The sequence below is a fragment of the Saccopteryx leptura genome, chromosome 5, assembly GCF_036850995.1.
Source record: "Saccopteryx leptura isolate mSacLep1 chromosome 5, mSacLep1_pri_phased_curated, whole genome shotgun sequence".
Taxonomy (NCBI): Eukaryota; Metazoa; Chordata; class Mammalia; order Chiroptera; family Emballonuridae; genus Saccopteryx; species Saccopteryx leptura.
In genome coordinates, this window is record NC_089507.1 from 122,436,440 (window position 1) to 122,459,364 (window position 22,925).

The window sequence follows — 22,925 nt, forward strand, 5'->3', positions numbered from 1 at the left end:
AAGAGCATTTTATGAATTAGCAGGGAAGAAATAGAAAAAACTATTAAAAACCTCCCCAAAAGTCCAGGCCCAGACGGTTATACTAGTGAATTCTATCAAAAATTCAAAGAAGACTTGGTTCCTATTCTACTCCAAGTCTTCCAAAAAATTGAAGAAGAAGCAATACTTCCAAATATATTTTATGATGCCAACATAACCCTTATACCGAAACCAGGCAAGGACAGCATAAAAAAAGAAAACTACAGACCAATATCTCTAATGAATACAGATACTAAAATACTAAACAAAATACTAGCAAATTGAATACAAAATATTAAAAAAATAATACATCATGATCAAGTGGGATTCATCTCAGAATTTCAAGGATGGTGCAACATACGTAAAACAGTTAACGTAATACACCATATAAACAAAACAAAGAACAAAAACCACATAATCTTATCAATAGATGCAGAAAAGGCATTCGATAAAATACAACACAACTTTATGTTTAAGACTCTCAACAAAATGGGTATAGAAGGAAAATATCTCAACATGATAAAAGCCATATATGATAAACCATCAGCCAACATCATATTAAATGGCATAAAACTAAGGACTTTCCACCTTAAATCAGGAACCAGACAGGGTTGTCCACTCTCTCCACTCTTATTTAACATGGTGCTAGAAGTTCTGGCCAGAGCAATCAGACAAAAGAAAGAAATAAAAGACATCCATATCGGAAAAGAAGTAAAGGTATCACTTTTTGCAGATGATATGATCCTATACATCGAAAACCCCAAAGACTCCACAAAAAGATTACTAGAAACAATAAACAAATACAGTAAGGTCGCAGGATACAAAATTAACATACAAATCCATAGCCTTTCTATATGCCAACAATGAAATATTAGAAAACAAACAAAAAAATAATCCCCTTCATGATTGCAACAACAACAAAAATATCTAGGAATAAACATAACAAAGAATGTAAAGGACCTATATAACAAAAACTATAAAGCATTGGTAAAGGAAATAAAAAGAAGTACAATGAGATGGAAAAATTTTCCTTGTTCTTGGATAGGAAGAATAAATATAATCAAAATGACCATATTACCCAAAGCAATTTATAAATTTAATGCAATTCCCATCAAAATTCCTGTGACATTTTTTAAAGACATGGAACAAAAAGTCATCAGATTTATATGGAACTATAAAAAACCCTGAATAGCCAAAGCAATCCTAAGGAAAAAGAATGAAGCTGGGAGCATTACAATACCTGACTTCAAACTATATTATAGGGCCATGACAATCTAAACAGCATGGTATTGGCAGAAAAATAGACACTCAGACCAGTGGAACAGAATAGAAAATCCAGAAATAAAACCACATATATATGGTCAAATAATTTTGATAAAGGGGCCAACAACACACAATGGAGAAAAAAAAGCCTCTTTAACAAATGGTGCTGAGAAAACTTGGAAGCCACATGGAAAAGAATGAAACTCGACTACAGCTTGTCCCCTTGTACTAAAATTAATGCAAAATGGATCAAAGACCTAAATATAAGACCTGAAACAATAAAGTACATAGAAGAAGACATAGGTTCTAAACTCATGGACTTGGGTTTTAAAGAGCATTTTATGAATTTGATTCCAAAGGCAAGAGAAGTGAAGGAAAAGATAATGAATAAGAATACATCAGACTAAAAAGTTTTTGCTCAGCAAGAGAAACTGACAACAAAATAAACAGACAGCCAACTAAATGGGAAATGATATTTTCAAACGACAGCTCAGATAAGGGCCTAATATCCAAAATATATAAAGAACTCATAAAACTCAACAACAAACAAACAAACAATCCAATAAAAATATGGGAAGAGGACATGACAGACACTTCTCCCAGGAAGAAATACAAATGGCCAACAGATATATGAAAAGATGCTCATCTTCATTAGGTATTAGAGAAATGCAAATCAAAACCACAATAGGATACCACCTCACAGCTGTTAGATTGGCTATTGTCAACAAGACAGGTAATAGCAAATGTTGGAGAGGCTGTGGAGAAAAAGGAACCCTCATTCACTGTTGGTGGCAATGTAAAGTAGTACAACCATTATGGAAGAAAGTATGGTGGTTCCTCAAAAAACTGAAAATAGAACTACCTTATCACCGAGCAATCCCTCTACTGGGTATATACCCCCAAAACTCAGAAACATTGATACGTAAAGACACATGCAACCCCATGTTCATTGCAGCATTGTTCACAGTGGCCAAGACATGGAAACAACCAAAAAGCCCTTCAATAGAAGACTGGATAAAGAAGATGTGGCACATATACACTATGGAATACTACTCAGCCATAAGAAATGATGACATCGGATTATTTACAACAAAATGGTGGGATCTTGATAACATACGGATTGAAATAAGTAAATCAGAAAAAACTACATGATTGCATACATTGGTGGGACATAAAAACGAGACTAAGAGACATGGACAAGAGTGTGATGGTTAAAGGGGATGGAGGGGAGGTGAGGCCGCAGAAGGGTGGAGGGAGAGTGGAAAAGGGGGGGGAGGGGCACAAAGAAACTAGATAAAAGGTGACAGAGGACAATCTGACTTTGGGTGATGGGTATGCAACATAATTGAATGACAAGATAACCTGGACATGTTTTCTTTGAATATATATGTCCTGATTTATTGATGTCACCCCATTAACATTAATAAAAATTTATTAAAAAAAAAAGAACAATATTAGGTTTGGAAATTTTACTTCTGAGCCACTTGAAATATCCACCAGCCACAGAATCCCAATCTTCTTTTTTAAAGCTTGATAATGAAGGCGGTGTGTGGAACTTTCAGACTATAGAAATGCTTCCTCAAGATAAAGGGTAAGGCCCTGGCCGGTTGACTCAATGGTAGAGCGTCGGCCTGGCGTGCGGGGGACCCGGGTTCGATTCCCGGCCAGGGCACATAGGAGAGGCATCCATTTGCTTCTCCACCCCCCCTTTCCTCTCTGTCTCTCTCTTCCCCTCCTGCAGCCAAGGCTCCATTGGAGCAAAGATGGCCCGGGCGCTGGGGATGGCTCCTTGGCCTCTGCCCCAGGTGCTAGAGTGGCTCTCGTCGCGGCAGAGCGACGCCCCAGAGGGGCAGAGCATCGCCCTCTGGTGGGCAGAGCGTCGCCCCTGGTGGGTGTGCCGGGTGGGTCCCGGTCGGGCGCATGCGGGAGTCTGTCTGACTGTCTCTCCCCATTTCCAGCTTCAGAAAAATTCAAAAAAAAAAAAAAAAGATAAAGGGTAAATTTGAAGAGCTATTAGCTTTGGCTACAACAGCTTTTCAGTTCATTATATGGGCGATCAAGTATGCTGCCTGGAGCACAGATCGAAGAACGACTTTGGGAGAAGGGTGCAGTAGCAGCACAGGACATTTGACAAATTGAAAATAGTCACCTAGAGTCATGAGCCTGTTGAGATAAATCGTGACAATTTGTGTATGTTAACCTATCTGCTTACCTTAATTTTACTACATTGACATTAGAAAAACATAAAGTCTCTGAACATCTTTTACATAAGTATATAGGGTGTGGTAAAAGTAGGTTTACAGTTTTTTGCATGTAAAATAATGCAATAATAAATACTAATACAAGAACAAGTCCTGTTTTGTGTACTCACAACTGTAAACCTACTTTTGCCATATGCTGTAGCTTTATATTTATATAAATTAGTAAAATGGTAAACTTTAAAATGAATAAGTAAACTATACTATATTTACTCAATGGACTTCTATGTAACTATTAAAATTATGTTTAAAAAAACTAGGTATAGCCCTGGCTGGATAGCTTGGTTAGTTAGAGCATCATCTCGAAGCACAGAGGTTGCCGGTTTGATCCTCAATCAGGGCACATACAGGAGCAGACTGATGTTGCTATCTCTCTCTTTCTCCCTCTCTCTCTCCCTTTCCCTCTTCCTAAAATCAATAAATAAAAAATTTTTAAAAATGCAACTAGGTATAATATTTATAATAAATATAATATCAAGTTGTTATAAAGATCATATATACTGATATTTGTTAAAAAAAAAAACAAACAGAAGTGACCAATAAATTTTCAAATGACTCTTTAAATTCTACTGTTCTATACATTCCAAAGTTTCTTTAATAAGTGTGTAATATTTCTATAATAAAAACATAAACATTTTAAAACCATGACCCTATAGATGGCAATGAATAACAAAGTATATTTTTCTCCAAATCCCAAAGACCTAATTAACTCATCAATGCTACAGTTATTTAAAAAATTTCAGATCTCTAAATTTAGATAATACTTCAATATTATTCACAGATAAAATTAGGTGTCTGTAGCATTTAATTTTGATATAATTTGAAATGTACAGAAAAACTGCCAAACATTGCAAAATTTCCAAATAAATGAATAAAAAGATATAGATAGATAGATTGATAGAGATAGATAGATATAGATAGATATAGCTATAGACATAGATATATCACATATATATGGAATGTTATTCAGCTATGAAAAAAGATGTCCTGTCATCCTGATATCTGATGGCTTTAGGCGACCCCTGTGTTTTGGTCGTTCGACCCCCGCCGGGGTCGCGACCCACAGGTTGAGAACGGCTGATCTAGACATTTGAGTATCTGAATAGAAGTCAACCCTGTAAGACCAGTTATATTGTAAAGTTCTTACATTTGACCTAATTTACGAATATTGGACAGTGAGTTGTATTTTACTCAACACTGCCCTCATTTGTTGTTTGTGGGTATTGCAATGTATTTTGGGAAGATTCAGGTCTGTCCTGGAAGCTTAGAAATCTCACTTTTTTCAATAATTTCTTTTTTTCCAGTGGCTAAAAAAATATATATCTGGCATATAGTCAGTAATATTTTAAACAGATAAAATTTCAGACATAAATTAATGAACTAACCAGTAGCTCAGAGAGGTCCCTTCTTGGACCCTCAGTGATAAGAAATGGCTCTGACAGAGGAAGATATAGCCAAGACCCTTGCAGGACCAGCCCATGTGCTTATTATATCATGACTTCCACCTGTTTCCATTCCACAGGCATGCAGAAAAAAGATGAGTCACATACAATTAAAATAGCTCAGCTAGTAGTAATAAAGAATCGAGTCAGACATTGAGAATCCAGCATTAGCTCTAGGTACAAATAATACTCATCTCAAGTCATTATAAGGGTAAACATCTCTTTCCTTTCCTTAAGCATATTTTCTTTTTCATTAGAACTGGAGGGAACATATTCATCAATCAAAATTTGGAGTTAAAATGCTGCAATGAACTGACCATGGGAAGATTAATTGTTATTTGTTATTTCATCTGTTTAGGATGATGAAGTAATCTGCCTCCAGTCTTCAGACAGATAAAATCACCTTCAAAAATTAAGTAGAAAAAGGTACATGCACGTGAGTAGCTCGAACATATTCAGGAGATTTCTGTGCTTATTTGTTTCAATATTTATAATATCCACAAGGAGAGAACAGGTAGCAGACGGTGAATATACTTAGACTGCTATACAAAAAGATACTGTTGGGACATGAATATGTACTTGCATATATTAAAATCAAGATTAGTTAATATACTTTCATATACTTACATCATAAATGGCTAGCTGTGAAAACAGATTCAAAATGAAGATCAGTGAAAAATATTAGAATTTATACCTCTCACTATGAATATAGTTAAGAGCTCAATCTTCCCTGCACTTCTATATGCTTACCTATCTTACATTCATTTTTCTATTGACTCCTAGATTTTTATGTCTTACAAGTGAACTTCCAGGTATTTTTTAAACAAAAATGCCACTTAAGATAAATCTTGGAATGATTTTGTTATGAATTCTAAGTTATTAAATACATACAGATTTTTGCCTATAGACAATTTATTCATTCAATCACCACAACACCCAATACATAAACAAAAGGGCTAAATTCTCCATATTCACATTAAGATAATAATCATCATAATCTTAGGAATATCATGTCATCTCATTTACTACTCACAGCTACCAAGGGGATAGGTTTTACTATTTTTGCTTTATGAATAAGGGAAGAGAGTCTCAGAAGTTACAAAACACTTGCCCAAGTCTCCCACTAGTAACTAGAGACAAGATGCAAATCTATCCGTCTGACGCAAAGGCCAGCCTAACACACAAAACCCACCAGGGTATAATTTCTTCTAAGTCAATTATTTGGAGTTGTGAAGAATTTTCTCTAGAAGAAAACACTATGGCCTACTATAAACACTGGGATGAACATCGAATGGAAAACAAACTCACTGAGTTGTACCAGCATCCTGTTATTGCTGGAACAAATAACCAAAAACTTGGTGTCTTAAAACAATGCAAATTTATATCACCTTCTTACCTAAAATGTAATACATAATATATAATTGTATTTACTCTATCTTTCTGTAGCTCAGAAGTCTGAATTGGTCTTTGCTGGGCTAAAACCAAGATGTCAGCAGGGCTATATATTTTTTTCTGGAGGATCTAGGGGTGACTTCATTTCCATGCCTTTTTCAGCTTCTTGACACTACCTACATCCTTTGGTTCATGGACCCATTCCTTCATTTTTAAACAAGACATGCAGAATTCTCTGACCTTCCTTGTGTCCTCATTTCTGTCTCTGACCACAGTCGACAAAGTGCCCTTGCTTTTCAGGACTCTCATTATTAGACTGGGCCCACCTGGATAACCCAGGAAATCTCCCCAGTTCAAGGACCATAATAAAATCATATCTGCAAAGCCTCTTTTGACATGTGGGGTAACGTATTCACAGGTTGTGAAAATTTGGACATGCACATCTTTGGGGGGCCCACTATTAGGCCTACCACAATAAACTAATGCATCAGTGACTAATAGTCAGTTTCCCTGCTGGAAGTTTTTGAATATCTGGAGGAAGATGATTATTAGCATATGTGAATCTCTAATTAGCCGTCTAATAATGTAGCAAAATCATGTAAACAAATAAAAATAATTAAATAAGGAAAAATCTTAAAAAGTAAAATTTAATCTTGTAGGAAAAAAGAAAGATTTTTGGAGGATTGAATATTGTATCTCAGAGCAGGGCCTATTTTAAGGACAAACTGAACTGAAAAAAATTGGGACTTGGGCCCTGGCCAGTTGGTTCAACAGATAGAGTGTTGGCCCAGTGTGCAGACGTCCTGGGTTCAATCTCTGGTCAGGGCACACATGAGAAGCAACCATCTGCTTCTTTCCCCCTCCCTCTCCCTCTCCTCTCTCTCTCCCTCTTATAGTCAATGGCTTGATTGGTTAGAGTGTCAGCTCTGGGAACTGAGAATAGCTCAAGTGATTAGAGCATCAGCCCCAGATGGGAGTTGTTGGGTGGATCTTGGTTGGGGACCATATGGGAGTCTCCTCTCAAAAAGAAAAATGGGACTTGGAGATATGTTCCTCTGCTGGGAAGTTGATGAGACACTAGATGAAAATGATGAAAATGGGCAGCATATTTGAAAAAAGGGGTAAATAGAATAAATAGGTTCTAAATAATAATCACAAAAATAATATTATTTTTGAGCATATGATATGTAATAACTACCATGATTAGAACTTTACATTTAATACTTTATTTAATTTTTATAACAATTGTATAAAGTAAGTATTATATGCCAATTTTATATATGACATCAAGTTTAGGGAAAATAAATAATTTAGCACAGTGCAAGTAAAGAATAAAGTCAGGATTCGAACCTAAGTTAGACTTATTCCAAAGACCATGCTTTCAATTATTTTTTTAAGATATGACAGAAATTTAGCTCTGAGATTAGCAACTAGGGAAGTTCAATGTGGTATGGAGTATGTTTCAATAATTGAAAATAACATAGTCAAAGACAGAAGGCAAAAACAATAGTCAAAAATTGAAGAAGATTGGCAGCACTGGGCACTCTTCCACTGGCAATTAACCCCATCTGCAGTCACATTTACTAGCTAAACCCATATCCCTACAAATAGGACAAATCAAAGGAGTCATGAAAACTGACAAATAAGGAAATGACTGAGACAAAAACACAAGCCTGGTAGTTAGAAGAAGAATTTTGCTACTGCAACTAGAGTAAAACTGGTTAGGACTAGGTTTCTTCAGTATAGCAAAAGTGAATCAGATCATAAGGCTGAAGATGATTAGTAAAGTGATTACACCAATTATGAGAATGTTATGTTCAAGCTCTCTTCATATGAAGATAAAATATCTCAAGCTTTCCAGCCATGAAACAGGAGAGAGGGAGTATAAGACCCAAGCACAACAAAAAAGACACTCATTGCAGCTCTGCTGAACAGTGTGTTTAGAGCTCAGCATCGAGCTCAGCATCCTTGTATTGTACTTGCTTTCAAAGAGCTTTCCTTCTTTTTATTGAAAGACTGTACATTTTAAAAATCTCTACTTTTTGGTCTTTTTCCCCCACCAGAGTTGGTAAAGCAGGGATCATCATTTTTAGGTATGGGTCATTTACATGGAAATGTACCTGAGCTGAAGTCAATGTGGAAGACAAGAGGTAAGACCAAGAGGGTGGTAATGTGTTCACATAAAAGAAGTTTCACTGAAGATACAGTTCATACTTAGATGGATTTAAGAAAGATGAGCTTAGCATAAGCTTGTATTTCATCAACCAGGAAGTGAACAACCTGGATTTGGAGAGGCAGTTATACGTCAGCACTTGGTTATTCTGAAATCCCTCTACTATCCAGATGTCAGATCCTATTAGCTCTCAGACGACCATCAATTTCAAGAGAGATGCCAGGAAAACAGTCTCTGGACTGTCAGCACAGTTTTAAATCACATCATTTCAACACATCCCTATTGGTCTTTGCAAACCTTTGTTTACTGTGGGGCCTAGATCTAAATAAAGAATTTAAATCACTTCATATTTTAACAGAATTTTTGACAATCACATTTACATTTTCTCTAGCAGATCAGCACCACATCTTAGCTCTCTGTCTCAAAGTGATACAGGACTATAATAGATGTGGGAATTTCAGGTCTTTTTCTAGATTTACAACTACAAATTAGATAAATTTTATCTTTGAGGTGCATCTTTTTCTGTTTTCTATATCCCATTTTCCCTATCCGGCAACTAATTTCCCCCTTGTTGCTTCTCATCCCTAAGTGATCTTATCGTGATTCTCAATGCAGTGCTGGTTGTTACAGACCTTTGTTGCCCATTTTCCTTCTGATCCACATAGAAATCTCTCCAAAGGCTCGAGTTCTAAAATTGGTTATCCTGATGTGATAAACTATGTTTGACAAAGTGCTATTGACCAATGGTGCTTAAGGATGATCTCTTCACATATATTGCTGATGTTTATTTATACATGTGTACATATGTTTTTTGTTGTTGTTGTTACTTACTACTTATCTGTATCTATGGAAACTTATTATGTGCCATGTACTGTGCTAGCAGTGTTACATGTGTTATTTCATTTTGGGGGTCTTCAATGCTTCCTTTACCTTTGGCCATTCCTTTCTTCATGGATACCTCCTCAAACAATAAAAACAACTGCTCATATGAACTGCCTGGATACTATAATGAAAAGACTTAATATATTAAAACACAAAGTAAATATTCTAACAATAAACTGAAAATATAAATAATGTTAAAGTAGTCTTTGATAGATGACCCCGGTGAGCTATAGCTCATAATTCTAGTCAGATTTTTTATTTTCTCTCTAAGACAAGGAATGAATAATGTAGGACTTTCATGAACCCTCACAAGACCATCAGGAAAGATTTTTGGTCAAAGAGAGCTTCACTAATTTCAGATTATAATCTGTAGCTATCTTTCTGCTCTGTCATTGAGGAAGGTCAATTCTGGTTAAGGATGTGCTGAGGTTAAAGATGAATCACATCTATGCCCAAATATAGATCCTCCTTCTGAAAACTGTGGTCTCTTTTCCGCGGGTAACAGTGTGTATGACATGAGAGTTAGACTTATGCACACAAGCAGCCTTTTCTTAAAGAGGTCCAGTGAAAAACACTGGCTTTTAAAATAAGGAAGACAGTAGGAGTGTGCAAATTAAATAAAGATAAATTGTTAAAGGTTAACTAGTTACTTCTGGTGGTGTTATAAGCAAATGGTATAGTCATTCTCTGGTTCTGCAATATTTAGATTTTTTATTTCAGTCACATAGTGGGAACTGAGAACAAATGTGGGTAAACCAGATACAAAATACCTTCACAACACATAAGTTAAAACCTATTTCCTTAATCATTCAGTGTTGAATCATATGTTATGTCTGGACCATAAATGTGAAAAATGTCAAAGTAGCTCTGGCATTGCCATGGTTTGCTACACACACACACACACACACACACACACACACACACACACGCGCCAGGAAAAACATATTCATCCTAAAAGGGTGCTCTCATCATTGCTATTGTAGTAGTTTTCCATTGCTGTATATGATAAATCACTGGAGAGTTAAAGGCGTAAAATGCCTAGTTATTATTTCCCAGTTTCTGCTGATCAGAGGTCCAGGTCCAGTGAAACTGGGTTGTCTGCTCAGAGTCTCCCTAAACTGAATTCCACATTCTCATCTGGAGAGAGGGGTTCTTTTCCAAGTGTTCAGGCTACTGGAAGAATATCTTTGCTCGTAGTTGTAGAACTGAGATCCCTGTTTTCTTGGTGGCTGCCCTTAGCTCTTAATGGCCACCTTTAGGGTCCTAGCTGTGTCACCCTCTCATGACAAGATAGTTTACTTATTCAAAGCCAGCACTAGAATCTTTCTACACTCTGCTGCTTTGGAAAGGAGTCTTATTTAATGCAATGTAATCACCAGAGTGCCTATATCATTACCTTTGCTACCCAACATAGCCTAAATAAGGGAGTGAAACTGCCCACTGCATTCACAGACCCCACCCACACTTAAGGGGAGGGGATCGTACAGTGCACCATGGGAGCAGAACCTTGAAGCCATGTGAGAATCATGCCTGCAACAGCTATCACTCAGAGCATTGGCTGAACTCTATGAATAAGGTAGAACAAAATGTTACTCACCTCCAGAACCTAAAAATTAAATGTAAACAGTCTCAGTACCATGAATAGTGTTTTACAAACAAAACAAAACAAAAAAACAGCTATAAATGTCCACTAAAATAAGACATTCAGGTCTCAATCTCAATAGACCCTGTACTAAATCTAGTAGAGATGTAAATTCCTATACAGACCAATAAGAAGGCTGGCAAAGACTCATGGATGACTATCTAAAAAATACCTATGAAATGAAGTATATTTTCAGCAACCATAAGCCTTAACTTCCCATGAAACCATCCCCTTAACCATTATCTCCTTCTACTTAGTTATAGCTGGCTAGAAGCCCATATGGCAACATTATGTGCTCTAAAGATAGAGTAAAAAAAAAAAGCAATATTCACATTCTAACACTGATATTTTCTGGAGTAGAAATAAAATAACCAGAGGACCACATTTTGATTCTGGGGTATGCACCCTGTATAAGTACCTCCTCTTGAATGTAAATATTATAGGGCAGTCTCTCCTTTCATTAGGTTACACCATATGGCAAAATGATGGGATAATAACTCCCATGATTCCATGCTTATACAAGACTCCATCTGAATAGACTGAGGAGACTCTCTGGCTAACCTTGAAGAAGTAGGCTGTAGTGTTGTGAGGGGATCACATGGCTAGGACTTGAGACTTTCAGGAGCTGAGAGTAAGTCCAAGCTGACATCTAGGAAGAAAACAGAGACCTCAGGCATACAATTGCAATAAATTGGGTTCTGCCAATGACCTGAATGAGCCTAGAAGATCCTGAGCTTCACACCATATCATATCCCATTAATTAAGGCCAGGTGAGACCCCAAGCACAGGACCCAGCTAACAACATCTCACTGGAAGGCTGGCCAATGAAAACTGTGTGATAATATATTTGTGTTGCCTTAAGCTGTTAATTTTGTGGTAATTCTTTTTGCAGCACAGAACACTAATATAAACAAATTTATAAATAAAATAAACTAGCAAAATTAGTTTTAGAAACGTTGCATCAACAGCTCCCAATACAGAATTCCAGTTGGTCTTAGCAAATAGCTACAGAATTTGCAGACCCTTAGAATGTATTGAATGACATAATCACTGTGTGTTTATAAAATACCAAAAATAAACAGTATTTTTGTGGTACTCAGAGTATTGTAAATGACAAATCAAAGTAACAACTCCTTAAGTGATGAAAGAATGCCAAACCAGTGGGGTTTAACCATGTAACTTCAACAAGGTTAAAAAAATATCTGAATAATTAATAATGGAGATATTGTGTGTATTCAGATATATGCACAAAAGCAAAAAGCACTTACTCTGAAAATTGCTCACTGAGAAGACTTGAGGATGATAGAATCCTGCTTTGCAAATGCATCGAAAGGCTCCAAGCACAAATCCAAGGCCTTTAACTGGCAAACACTATAAAGAGGAAAAGACAGCAACAGAGTTGATCAGAGTTTCTTTCACAGTATAAGGGCCCACAGATATCCATCACTGTAAATGGTAACAAGAGCTAACACATATTCCAGAAATAAAATATCTCTTTTTTGAGTTTCCATTTTAGGTTTGTTAGGCAACATACATTTTTTTTAAGTAGCAAGTTAAATTTTCTTTCTAAATATATGTCATACAGCTGCAGTCACCACACATCTTAAACTCATGCAATCATCTTAAGGAGCAATTACTAGACATAGTTTTGTTTCTCAATGCTTCACATACCATCTTATTACTTTAAGAGATGTTTCCAAAGCCTATAAAAATATTTTTAAAGTGATTCTATGCTAATTTTATCAAAGCAAAGGTAGGTAGGTAAGTAGCCAAAGGGATATACAGAATTTGAAACATGAAATTGCTTTTATGTATTAAATACTCATCAAATCTCATCCTTGAAACAGACTTTCTTGAATATTTTATTTCATTAATATCCTCCCTTTTTCACCCAATACACACTTATATTCAATTATATCCTGCAATTGGTAACACAGTCTTTGACCCAGAGCAAACTATGAGGGCAGATAACTACTAGTCAATTCAAATGTGTTAGCTAGAACTTATGACATAATCACTGTGTGTTTATAAAATTCCTATAGAGCCAGGGGAAAGAACACCATGTGAAGATGGAAGCACAGATTGGAGTGATGTGTCTGTAAACCAAAGAGTGAAAGAATTGCCAGCAACACCAGAAACTGGAGAGAGGCATGGAGCACATCATGCCCTAGAGTCTTCAGAGAGAACACAGCCCTGCCAACACCTTAGTTTTGGAGTTCTAGCCTCTAGAACTGTAAGAGAATAAATTTCTTTTGTTTTAAGAAAAAAAAAGAAAGAAAGAAAAAGGAAAAAAGTAAAAGAAAATTCCTACAAAACCTAATTAAAATAACATGTACTATTCATAAATACCCAGTTATATAATAGGTTACATTGTATTTCTGAATGATATAAACAAAAATGCAAAGGCAATGATAACATTTACTTTGGAGATGCACCAGGACTATTCATAGAGCATATTATTTATGGTAAGCCAGAAAATATAGATTTGAATTCTGACTTCATCACTTACTAGCTATGTGAATTTGAGCTGTTCCCTTAACTTCTCTGAGCCTTTCAGTCAGATTCAGATACAGTTTGAAGAAGAGAGAACCACCAAGATGTCCTACAAAGTGGAATACGGGGCATAGGAGTAGGAGAAGAATAAAGGCTGAGTCCTCAGAGTTTTGGCCTGGGCAACCTTAAGCATGGAGTGGCCATCACTGAGCTGGGAAAGGCTGCAGGTAGAGGAGACTGAGGGAAAGAGCAGTTCAGCTTTTCAAATATTAACTGTGAATTGTCTATTTGAAATTTAAATTCTAGACCTAAAATAGGCAGTCCACTAAAAGTAGTATGTAGTTTAGGAGAAGTGTCCTCTCTGTATGATTTGGGATTTATTTACATAAATATGATAGACAAAGCCATGAGATCAGATAAGACTAGATCATTGAGGGAATGCCTGTAAGCACTGAAGGAAATAGGTTCGAAGTGGTAAGACTCAGGTTGCCAAGAGGAAGAAGCAAAGTTTACCAAGAGCAGCCATTCAGTGCCACAGCATTACATCATTAACTCGAATATGTTACTATGAGCATAACATATGGAATTTATCAGGAGTTGTGTTTATTAAACAGTAATCTAGCAAAGACTAATGCAGGTTAACTAAGTCTTAGATACTAAAAATACGGTGTGTGGAAGTCCCAGGTTCAATTCCTGGTCAGGGCACACAGGAGAAGCACCCATCTGCTTCTCCACCCCTCCCCTCTCCTTCCTCTCTGTCTCTCTCTTCCCCTCCCGCAGCCAAGGCTCCATTGGAGTAAACTTGGCCCGGGCGCTGAGGATGGCTCCATGGCCTCTGCCTCAGGCACTGAGGATGGCTCCAGTCGCAGGGGAACAACACCCCAGATAGGCAATGCATCGCCCCCTGGTGGGCATGCCAGGTGGATCCCATTGGGGTGCATGCAGGAGTCTGTCTGTCTGCCTCCCCGCTTCTAACTTTGGAATAATACAACAAAAAATTGTTTGTTAGAATTATACATTGAGGTTCTCTGGCCCTGGGCTTTTCTCTGTTGGTAGATTTTTGATTACTGATTTAGTCTCTTACTAATTATAGTTCTTTTATTTATTTTAGATTTTTAAATTTCTTCATGACTCAGACTTGGTGGGTTATATATTTATAAGGATCTATCCAATTTGTTCTAAATTCTTTGCTACTATCTCTTCCCATCTGAACCTGGATTACTCCTTAGGTCTGACTTTGTGGTTTCTCAAGAGCCCTCCTTAGTAAATCTTTGCTGATAGCTTGATAAGATTCATCAAAGAGGTCATCCAATCTTGTGAGCACTTGCTTTACTAAAATAAATAAATATGTCAAATATTTAAATATATACCTTAAATTTTTGTTAAATTTAAAAGTAAATTTTTGAAGAAATTTCTCCTGTATTAAGTGAGAATCTATATTCTAAATCCCTAAGGAAGAAAAATTATTTAAAAATTGGTTGGAAAGTGGCAGAATTAGAGTAGCTATGGAATGATGGCAGTCTGGGCCAAAGCAAGTGTATGTAGCAATAGCGTGTTTGGTGCCATGCGGGCCCCACAGTTTTGGAGTAAGGAAAGCAGGATGATATTCTTTTACTGAAGTTAACTGACTAACATTTTTTTCCTTTAATAATATAAAATAATTTAAGAGTAGAATAAAGAGTTTGAGGTATCTAATATTTTGTATCACTGTGTTTTCCATTATAAAATTAGGATGTACTCTTTTTTTTTAAGTTCAAGGGGCTTTATATTTGTCAATATTTGTCTAATCAACTCAATTTTTAAAAAACCTTTAAACTGTAGAGTTAGCTTATAGCAAAGAAATGTTATTCCAATAAACTTTCAGATGTGCCTTAAACATTTTAAATTCTCAACCGTCACTGATGCAGAGCAGAATTCTATTATCTCAGAATTAATGCTGTGTTAATAAACAGCATGAACCTCCAAATTATAGTGAGGCAAAATATTTAAAGTTAACTATTGTATTTTTGTCTGGCTTTGTTATCAGGGTAATGCTGGCTTCATAAAATGAGTTAGAAAGTGTTCTCCAATTTTTTGGAAGGGTTTGAGGAATAATAAGAATAATAGTATTAATTCTTTTTTAAATGTTTGATATTTTGGCCCTGGCCAGTTAGTTCAGTAGTTGAGCATCCTAACAAAGCCAGACAAAAATACAACAAAAAAAAAATAAACTATAGACAAATAATCTTGAATAATATTGATATGAAAATCTTCAACAAAGTACTCACAAACTAAATTTAACAGCATATTAAAGGAAATGTATACATCATGACTAAGTAGGACTTGTTTTTGGAATTCAAGGATGGTTCAACATATAAAGGCCAATCAATGTAGCACACCACATTGACAGAATGAAGGGCAAAACTGGGTGACCATTACAATTAATGCATAAAAGACATTTGACAAAATTCAACATACCTGTCATGCTAAAAAAAACCTTTAAAGAAAAAACTAGGAAGAAGGAAACTACTTCAACATAATGGCCAAATACAAAAAGCCTGTGGCTAACATCAGACTCAAAGGTGAAAGACTGAAAGTTTTCCTCTAAGACCAGACAAAGGCATGGGTTCCCACTGTCATCACTTCTATTCAACATAGCACTGGGATCCTAGCCATGGCAATTAGGTAAGAAAAAGATATAAAAGGTATCCACAAAAGAAAGGAAAAAGCACAATTATCTTTTGCCAATGACATAATTTTATATGTAGAAAAATACTAAACATTTCACACACACACACACACACCATATTTACCTAAGTTCTAAGATACTAATCTTGTTGAGTTGCTCTATACACTAGCAATAAGCAATCCAGCTGCTCTCTCTTGAGCATGCCCTCACTTTTCCCCACCCCCTCCTTTACCCAGCACATGCTTTCGCTAAAGTATGCCCAAGCCTTCCCCACTGCTTCCCCCCAGGCATGCATACCCCTGCTTTCCTTCTCCTAAGTTCCAAGAGCCTTTCTTTTGGCTCTGTAACTCATTTCCTGAGCACATGCAACCCAGCTAGTTCATTTTTTCTACCTCTGTGACTTTCTAAATAAATTACTGCTTGTAAAAATAAATAAATAAATAAATAAATAAATAAGCAATCCAGAAAATTAAGTTTTTAAATTTTATTTACAATAATTTCAAAAAGAAAAAAGTACTTATGAATAAACTTAGCCAAGGAGGTAAAAGACTTGTAAACTGACAATGAAACATTCCTGAAAGAAGTTACATAAAACATAAACAAATGAAATGACATCTGTGTTTATGAACTGAAATTTTATGAACTGGAATTAATATTGTTATATATCCATATTACCTAATGTAGTCCTTATCAAAATCTCTAAAAATTCCCAAAGGGCAATTCTTCCAAAAACAGAAAAATGCCATCTTATTATTCATATAGAATCTCAAGCACCCCAAATAGTCAAAATCATCTTAAAAAGAACAAAATTGGAGGTCTCACAGTTCCTAATTTCAAACATATTACAAAGCCATGGTAATCCAAACCCTGTGGTACTAGCATAAAGGCAGCCATGTGGCACAGACCAGTGGTACAGAATAGAGAGGCCGAAGATCAACTCTCATGTATAACGGTCAAATGATACCTGCAAGGACACCAGGACCATGCAATAGAGGCAGGAACGGCCTCTTCAACAAACGGTGCTGAGAAAACAGGGGATCCACATGCAAAAGAATGAAGTTTGACTGACTTTACACCATATACAAATTCAACTCAAAATGGGATAATAAAAACCTAAGCATAATGCCAAAAACCATAAAACTTAGAAGAAAACACAGGGGAAAGTGATCATACATTGGATCTGGGATTAAGTTCTCAGATATGGCACCAAAAGCACAGGCAACAAAAACAAAAAACGAGCAAATGATCGGGGTCAGGGGATGCAATCAGGGCAACACTAGAATCTGTGTAAACACAATAAATTAAATAAAATAAAAAAAACAGGCAAATGAGACTATATCAAACATGAAAAACTTTCAATTTAATGTTATGTATTTTTTTACCACGATTAAAAATATTTTTAAAAAGTTTAGAGCAAAATGGTTTTTATTCCCCAACGATGTGTATATATAAACACTATAGGTTATATCACAACACATAATTGACATGACATATATAATTCATCTCAACTCCTGGCAAACGTAATTGCAGAGCACAATCTGGCCAGCCTGACATTCATAAATATTTTGTATGGATACTACTAATGAGCAGTGGGATGGCTAAAATTAGATATGTAGAGGGGGAATCTTGTTTGGCATTTAATGGAAACAATGTGGCTAAGAATCACATTTTCATAAAGTTCTAAAAACAAAAATAAAAAAATACAAACAAAAAAGCTAATTTGGACTGAAAGAAGAAGGCAGGAAGAATGTAAATACAATAAAATTTATATAATTCAAAATAATACTCTAGAAATTGACATTTAAATACCTATTTTCTCCCCCCCCCCCCCCACACTTTAAATTCTGTTTTGACATTTTTCTAAAATGTAAAACACTTTCTGGCTTCTTTAATCTGAATACCATGAACAAAATTTAACATTCTCTTCATGAGTCAGAATTATTATTTTGAACAACAGGTACCTAACTGTGCTGAAATAAATATACTTGTGCCCTCTGGAGCTATCAAAAGTTTGTGGCTCTTTTCTCACACATTACATAGCACAGAGCACTGTACTTTTTGAGTTCTTATGCTTACTTTTTATGTTCTATTTTCTGTTTTCTTCTTTATTTTGAGCTACCAGTTGTCATATTTTAATTATAAAATAATGGACTTTTGTCTAGAAATGTCTTTTCCCATCTAAGTTATGGTTATAATTGCCTATATACATGGAAACTAGATCACCAAAAAGCAAGTCAAGAGTATATGAAGATTAGAATTAATAAAGAAAGAATAAGAAGGATAAAAACAGTTCATGTTTCCTGAGTCTTTACTCTATGCCCGGCACTGTTCTAAGAACTATACAAGTATTAACACATTTAGTCCTATATATAATCTATTATTAGTTCCACCTTAAGGATGATGAGAAAATTTAGGTACAGACTGCTAAAGTAATTTTCCCAAAGTCACACAGCTAGTAATTGGCAGAGCTAGGATTCAACTCTGGTGGTCTGGCTCCAGAGAGCGTAATGAGTGCTCTGTACAGAGTCTAGCCGTGGAGTAGAATTCCATATACAGGAGCAGATGCTACATTGGTCACTTTGGAGTCTATTTTTATTGTTCAAAGATCTTTATTTTTCCATTCTTGGTTTCAGTCAATATTTCAAATGGATCAGTTTGCTGGGTCATTAAGCTTTAAGTAAGTGAAAGTTATTAATTTTAAAATGTATATATAAAATATATTTTAAGAAACACAGTTGACTCTGACACCTGTTACAAATAAGCCTCTTCCTTCCCAACATAGAGATCTCAGCTCAAATTTTAAAAAAAGAAACATTCATTTCAGAACATACAAGTGGAGTATGTCTTCCATACCTGAATTCCTGAAAACAGAAATGCCTTTGTGTCTAAGGAGAATCATGAGGCCAGTCAACAGATGCTCAGTCCCAATTTAAACTCAGCAAGCATAACAATATAAACCAGGGGTCTTCATGACAGTCCAGGTTGTCACCTCTTACTCTTTGCAAAAACACAGTTCTGCTCTTCTTTGACAGAAGACATACCAAATTCCAGAAAGGATTTTTTGCTATGTTGAATTTGCTGAGCTTTATTCAAAAAGCAGATGGCAACACCACGCAGGCATATAGAAAAACGAAAAGCTTGTTTCTGACAAGATGAAAGAGTGACTGGGTCTACTAGAATATTTTAAAAATACGTCACCTTTTATCTTTCTTTACCCTTTCTATGTAAGTTGTGAAGAAATGCTGTGAAACTTTGAATCTGTTCATTTGGGAGTGGGTTTTGGTGGACTTGGTACTAAAATAGGGTAATTACACTAATATCCAATGGATTTTCTCCACATGTATTTGTGAGTTTATGAAAACAAGAGAAAAACACTCAAACAGAAGAAATCTAAAAGGCCTCCAGGCAATGAGGGTACACACCACCCACATATGTCATCAAACAATGTTCCAGAAAAACAAGAACTCATGAATAACAAATAATGCAGTATTTCACCAAGGAATAAAGAACTACACTGTGTCTCTATTATTCATTAGCTTCCAGAGCCTGGTTTAAAAAGCATGATAGACTAAAGAAAGGTGGGAGGTGAGGAGGTAGAGAAAGGGAATGAGGAGATTTTTTTATGATATAGTTAAGATTTAAAAAGAAACTGTTTTCTATTATTTTTGATATGTTTGTGTTATATTCGGTAGAACCAGTTGTCACAAAGCAGGGCTAAAAGATGACAACACAGCACATTACAATTCTATCAACTAAAGGGTGACAACACAGCACATTACAAGTCTATCAACTAAAGGGCGACAACACAGCACATTACAAGTCTATCAACTAAAGGGTGACAACACAGCACATTACAAGTCTATCAACTAAAGGGTGACAACACAGCACATTACAAGTCTATCAACTCCACACTGCTACAGAGCAAGATGCTTTGTGGGGGTTTGAAACTGACTAAGGAAATGTCTAGAGTATATCCCCTCAACTGAGCAGGACACCTTTCCTAGACCCTTCTACAGAAACAGTCCCAAAAGCTTGATAAACCTAAGTGCATACTATGCTAATACTTTTTAAAAATGAAACACTGTCTTTCACTATACCACAAACTCACTACAATGCATCTATGCTCTACTTTTGACACCCTGGGTTTTTTGCGGTCATAGTTCATGAACACTGGGGACTTCCCTTTCATTCTCTTCCTAATTAAGCTCCTGCTAACTGAACCCCATCTTATGCTATTTGCTGCAGCGACAAAGAGGAACAAAGCCTTGGTCTAGTTCTCAGAAAATTTAAACAAATAATAAAAAAAACAAAATCAGAGCTCTACCCTGATCATAGCTAAAGGGTTTCATCAATGTATGTTTGGTTTTGAGAAGTCCATCTTTTGACATTTTTCTAGAATCAATTGTTTGTTAAAACACAAACTGCTGTACTAAGAACAGACATTCATAGGATACATATAATATGACTTCAATTTTAAAATATTTAAAAACATAAAACTTTTATAAAGTACTGATTAAGGATATATACATATGTAAAACTATAATGAATAAAAGTGATAAACATAAAAGTCAGGATAAGGATCACCTGTTGGTAGGTCAGATGGGTATAGGGTGAAGGAAGAACATATAGGGGATTTTTTATGATACTGGTAACAATCTTTTTCAAGTTGGATAGTGGTACAATCTTCTTCACTGCAATATCCACAATACCTAGCACAGTGCCTGGCATATAGTAGGTACTCAATAAATATTACTGAAATGAGGAAAGAAAAGAGGGAAGGAAAATGTCTTTAGTTTCTGGCTATGATACATTACCTAATGCAGGTGAAGTTCCCACCTCAAACAATTAGAACATGTGAATAAAATGAATTAATGAAGGAAGGAAGGAAGGAAGGAAGGAAGGAAGGGAGGGAGGGAGGGAGGGAGGGAGGAAGGAAGGAAGCTTAACTGCTGAATTGAGTTTAGGACCTTCCAAGGATAAAGGGTCCCAATAAACATCTAAGATTCTCGGTGACCACCTAGAATACTATACCCTAAAAGTAAGAGTGAATAAGAAGTAGTTTGAGCCTTTCATAGACTACTGTCCATCTTTGGGACAGCTCAAGTACTGATTGGATGAATGTGATCTGTTTCTATCAGGTTACTCATCAGAGATAGGGTAAAACCTGTATGGAAGAAGGTAATGCATCCAGAATCACTATAACAACACCATGTCTGGCACACAATTATAAATTACCAAACACACGAAGAAAATAAAAAAACCTGACAGTATAAACTATCAACAAATGAGCAGGAATTCAAGTTACTGACACAGATTTTCTAACTATAACCAATATGTCATTCCTTGTGCTATACTTATGAATCTATACTTTTAGGTACTGTTTTTTATTTCAATAAAAATACAAAATTAAGATACCACATTTCTGCCTCCTTCCCCTCCCCCCCAAAAAATCTTTTAGCTCCCTTTTCTTTTACCTATCATAGAAATGTTATAATTTTTCTGATTTATTTGAAAGAATGATTCCATTTTTGCTGGTATAGAAGAGCTCCAGTACTAATTTTGAAGAAAAAGGGTCTAGACATCGAAAATAATTATATAAAAAATTATGTAAAACTCAGAATGTGTTTGCATGCACTCAGTACTTGGCTGCCTCTCAAGTATTTAGAATTGGAATGCACATTTGCATTTCCCCAGTGAAATTTTAGAGGGATTTTCAATTGTAATTAACAAATCAGCTAAAGAATAAAGGGCATAGGTCTAAACCAAAAGCCAAGGACTACCCTGCCTATTAAATGCTAACTCAGAACTAAGTGCTATATTCTCAAGTGGCACTGGGCTTTACTTTTATCATGAGGAAAAAAATAATTATCACAAAGAAAATTATTTTAATTGGTATAATTGTTATCATTTTAGGTTGAAGACTTTAAAAACAGTTTATCTTATTCTAAAAAGTTTCAAGATGCATAAATATCTTTAGTTCATTACTGTACCATAAAAAATATTTTTTCTTTTAGAATTAGGAAAAATTCTGAGTAAACAATAACATAAACATGTTTTAAATTACTTTAAGAATATATATATATTTTAATTTATTAAATTTAATGCAGTGACATTGAAAAATCAGGGTACATATGTTGAGAGAAAATATCTCTAGATTATTTTGACATTTGATTGTGCTGTATACCCCTCCCCCAAAGTTAAATTGTCTTCTGTCACCTTCTATCTGGTTTTCTTTGTGCCCCTCCCCTCCCCCAACCCCTCTCTCCTTCACCCCATCCCCCCTCCCCCCACCCTCCACCCCTGTTGCCATCACATTCTTGTTCATGTCTCTGAGTCTCATTTTTATGTCCCTTCTATGTATGGATTCATCTTAGTTTTTTTTCTGATTTACTTATTTCACTCCGTATAATGTTGTCAAGGTCCATCCATGTTATTGTAAATGATCCGATGTCATCATTTCTTATGGCTGAGTAGTATTCCATAGTATATATGTACCAAAGCTTTTTAATCCACTCGTCCTCTGACTGACACTTGGGCTGTTTCCAGAAGTTCGCTATTGTGAACAATGCTGCCACAAACATGGGGGTGCATTTCTCCTTTTGGAGCCGTTCTATGATGTCCTTGGGGTATATTCCTAAAAGTGGGATAGCTGGGTCAAAAGGCAGTTCGATTTTCAGTTTTTTGAGGAATCTCC

General features: G+C 35.8%; 1 protein-coding gene across 1 annotated transcript in view; it reads right to left on the reverse strand.

Moving 5' to 3' along the window:
• The window catches only part of GPR158 (G protein-coupled receptor 158), a 509,338-nt gene that overhangs the window by 221,908 nt on the left and 264,505 nt on the right, over positions 1–22,925 (reverse strand). Inside the window, exon 3 of the mRNA XM_066385278.1 lies at positions 12,339–12,441. Coding sequence (XP_066241375.1) covers positions 12,339–12,441 — 103 coding nt within the window. The remainder of the gene's footprint in view (positions 1–12,338; positions 12,442–22,925) is intronic.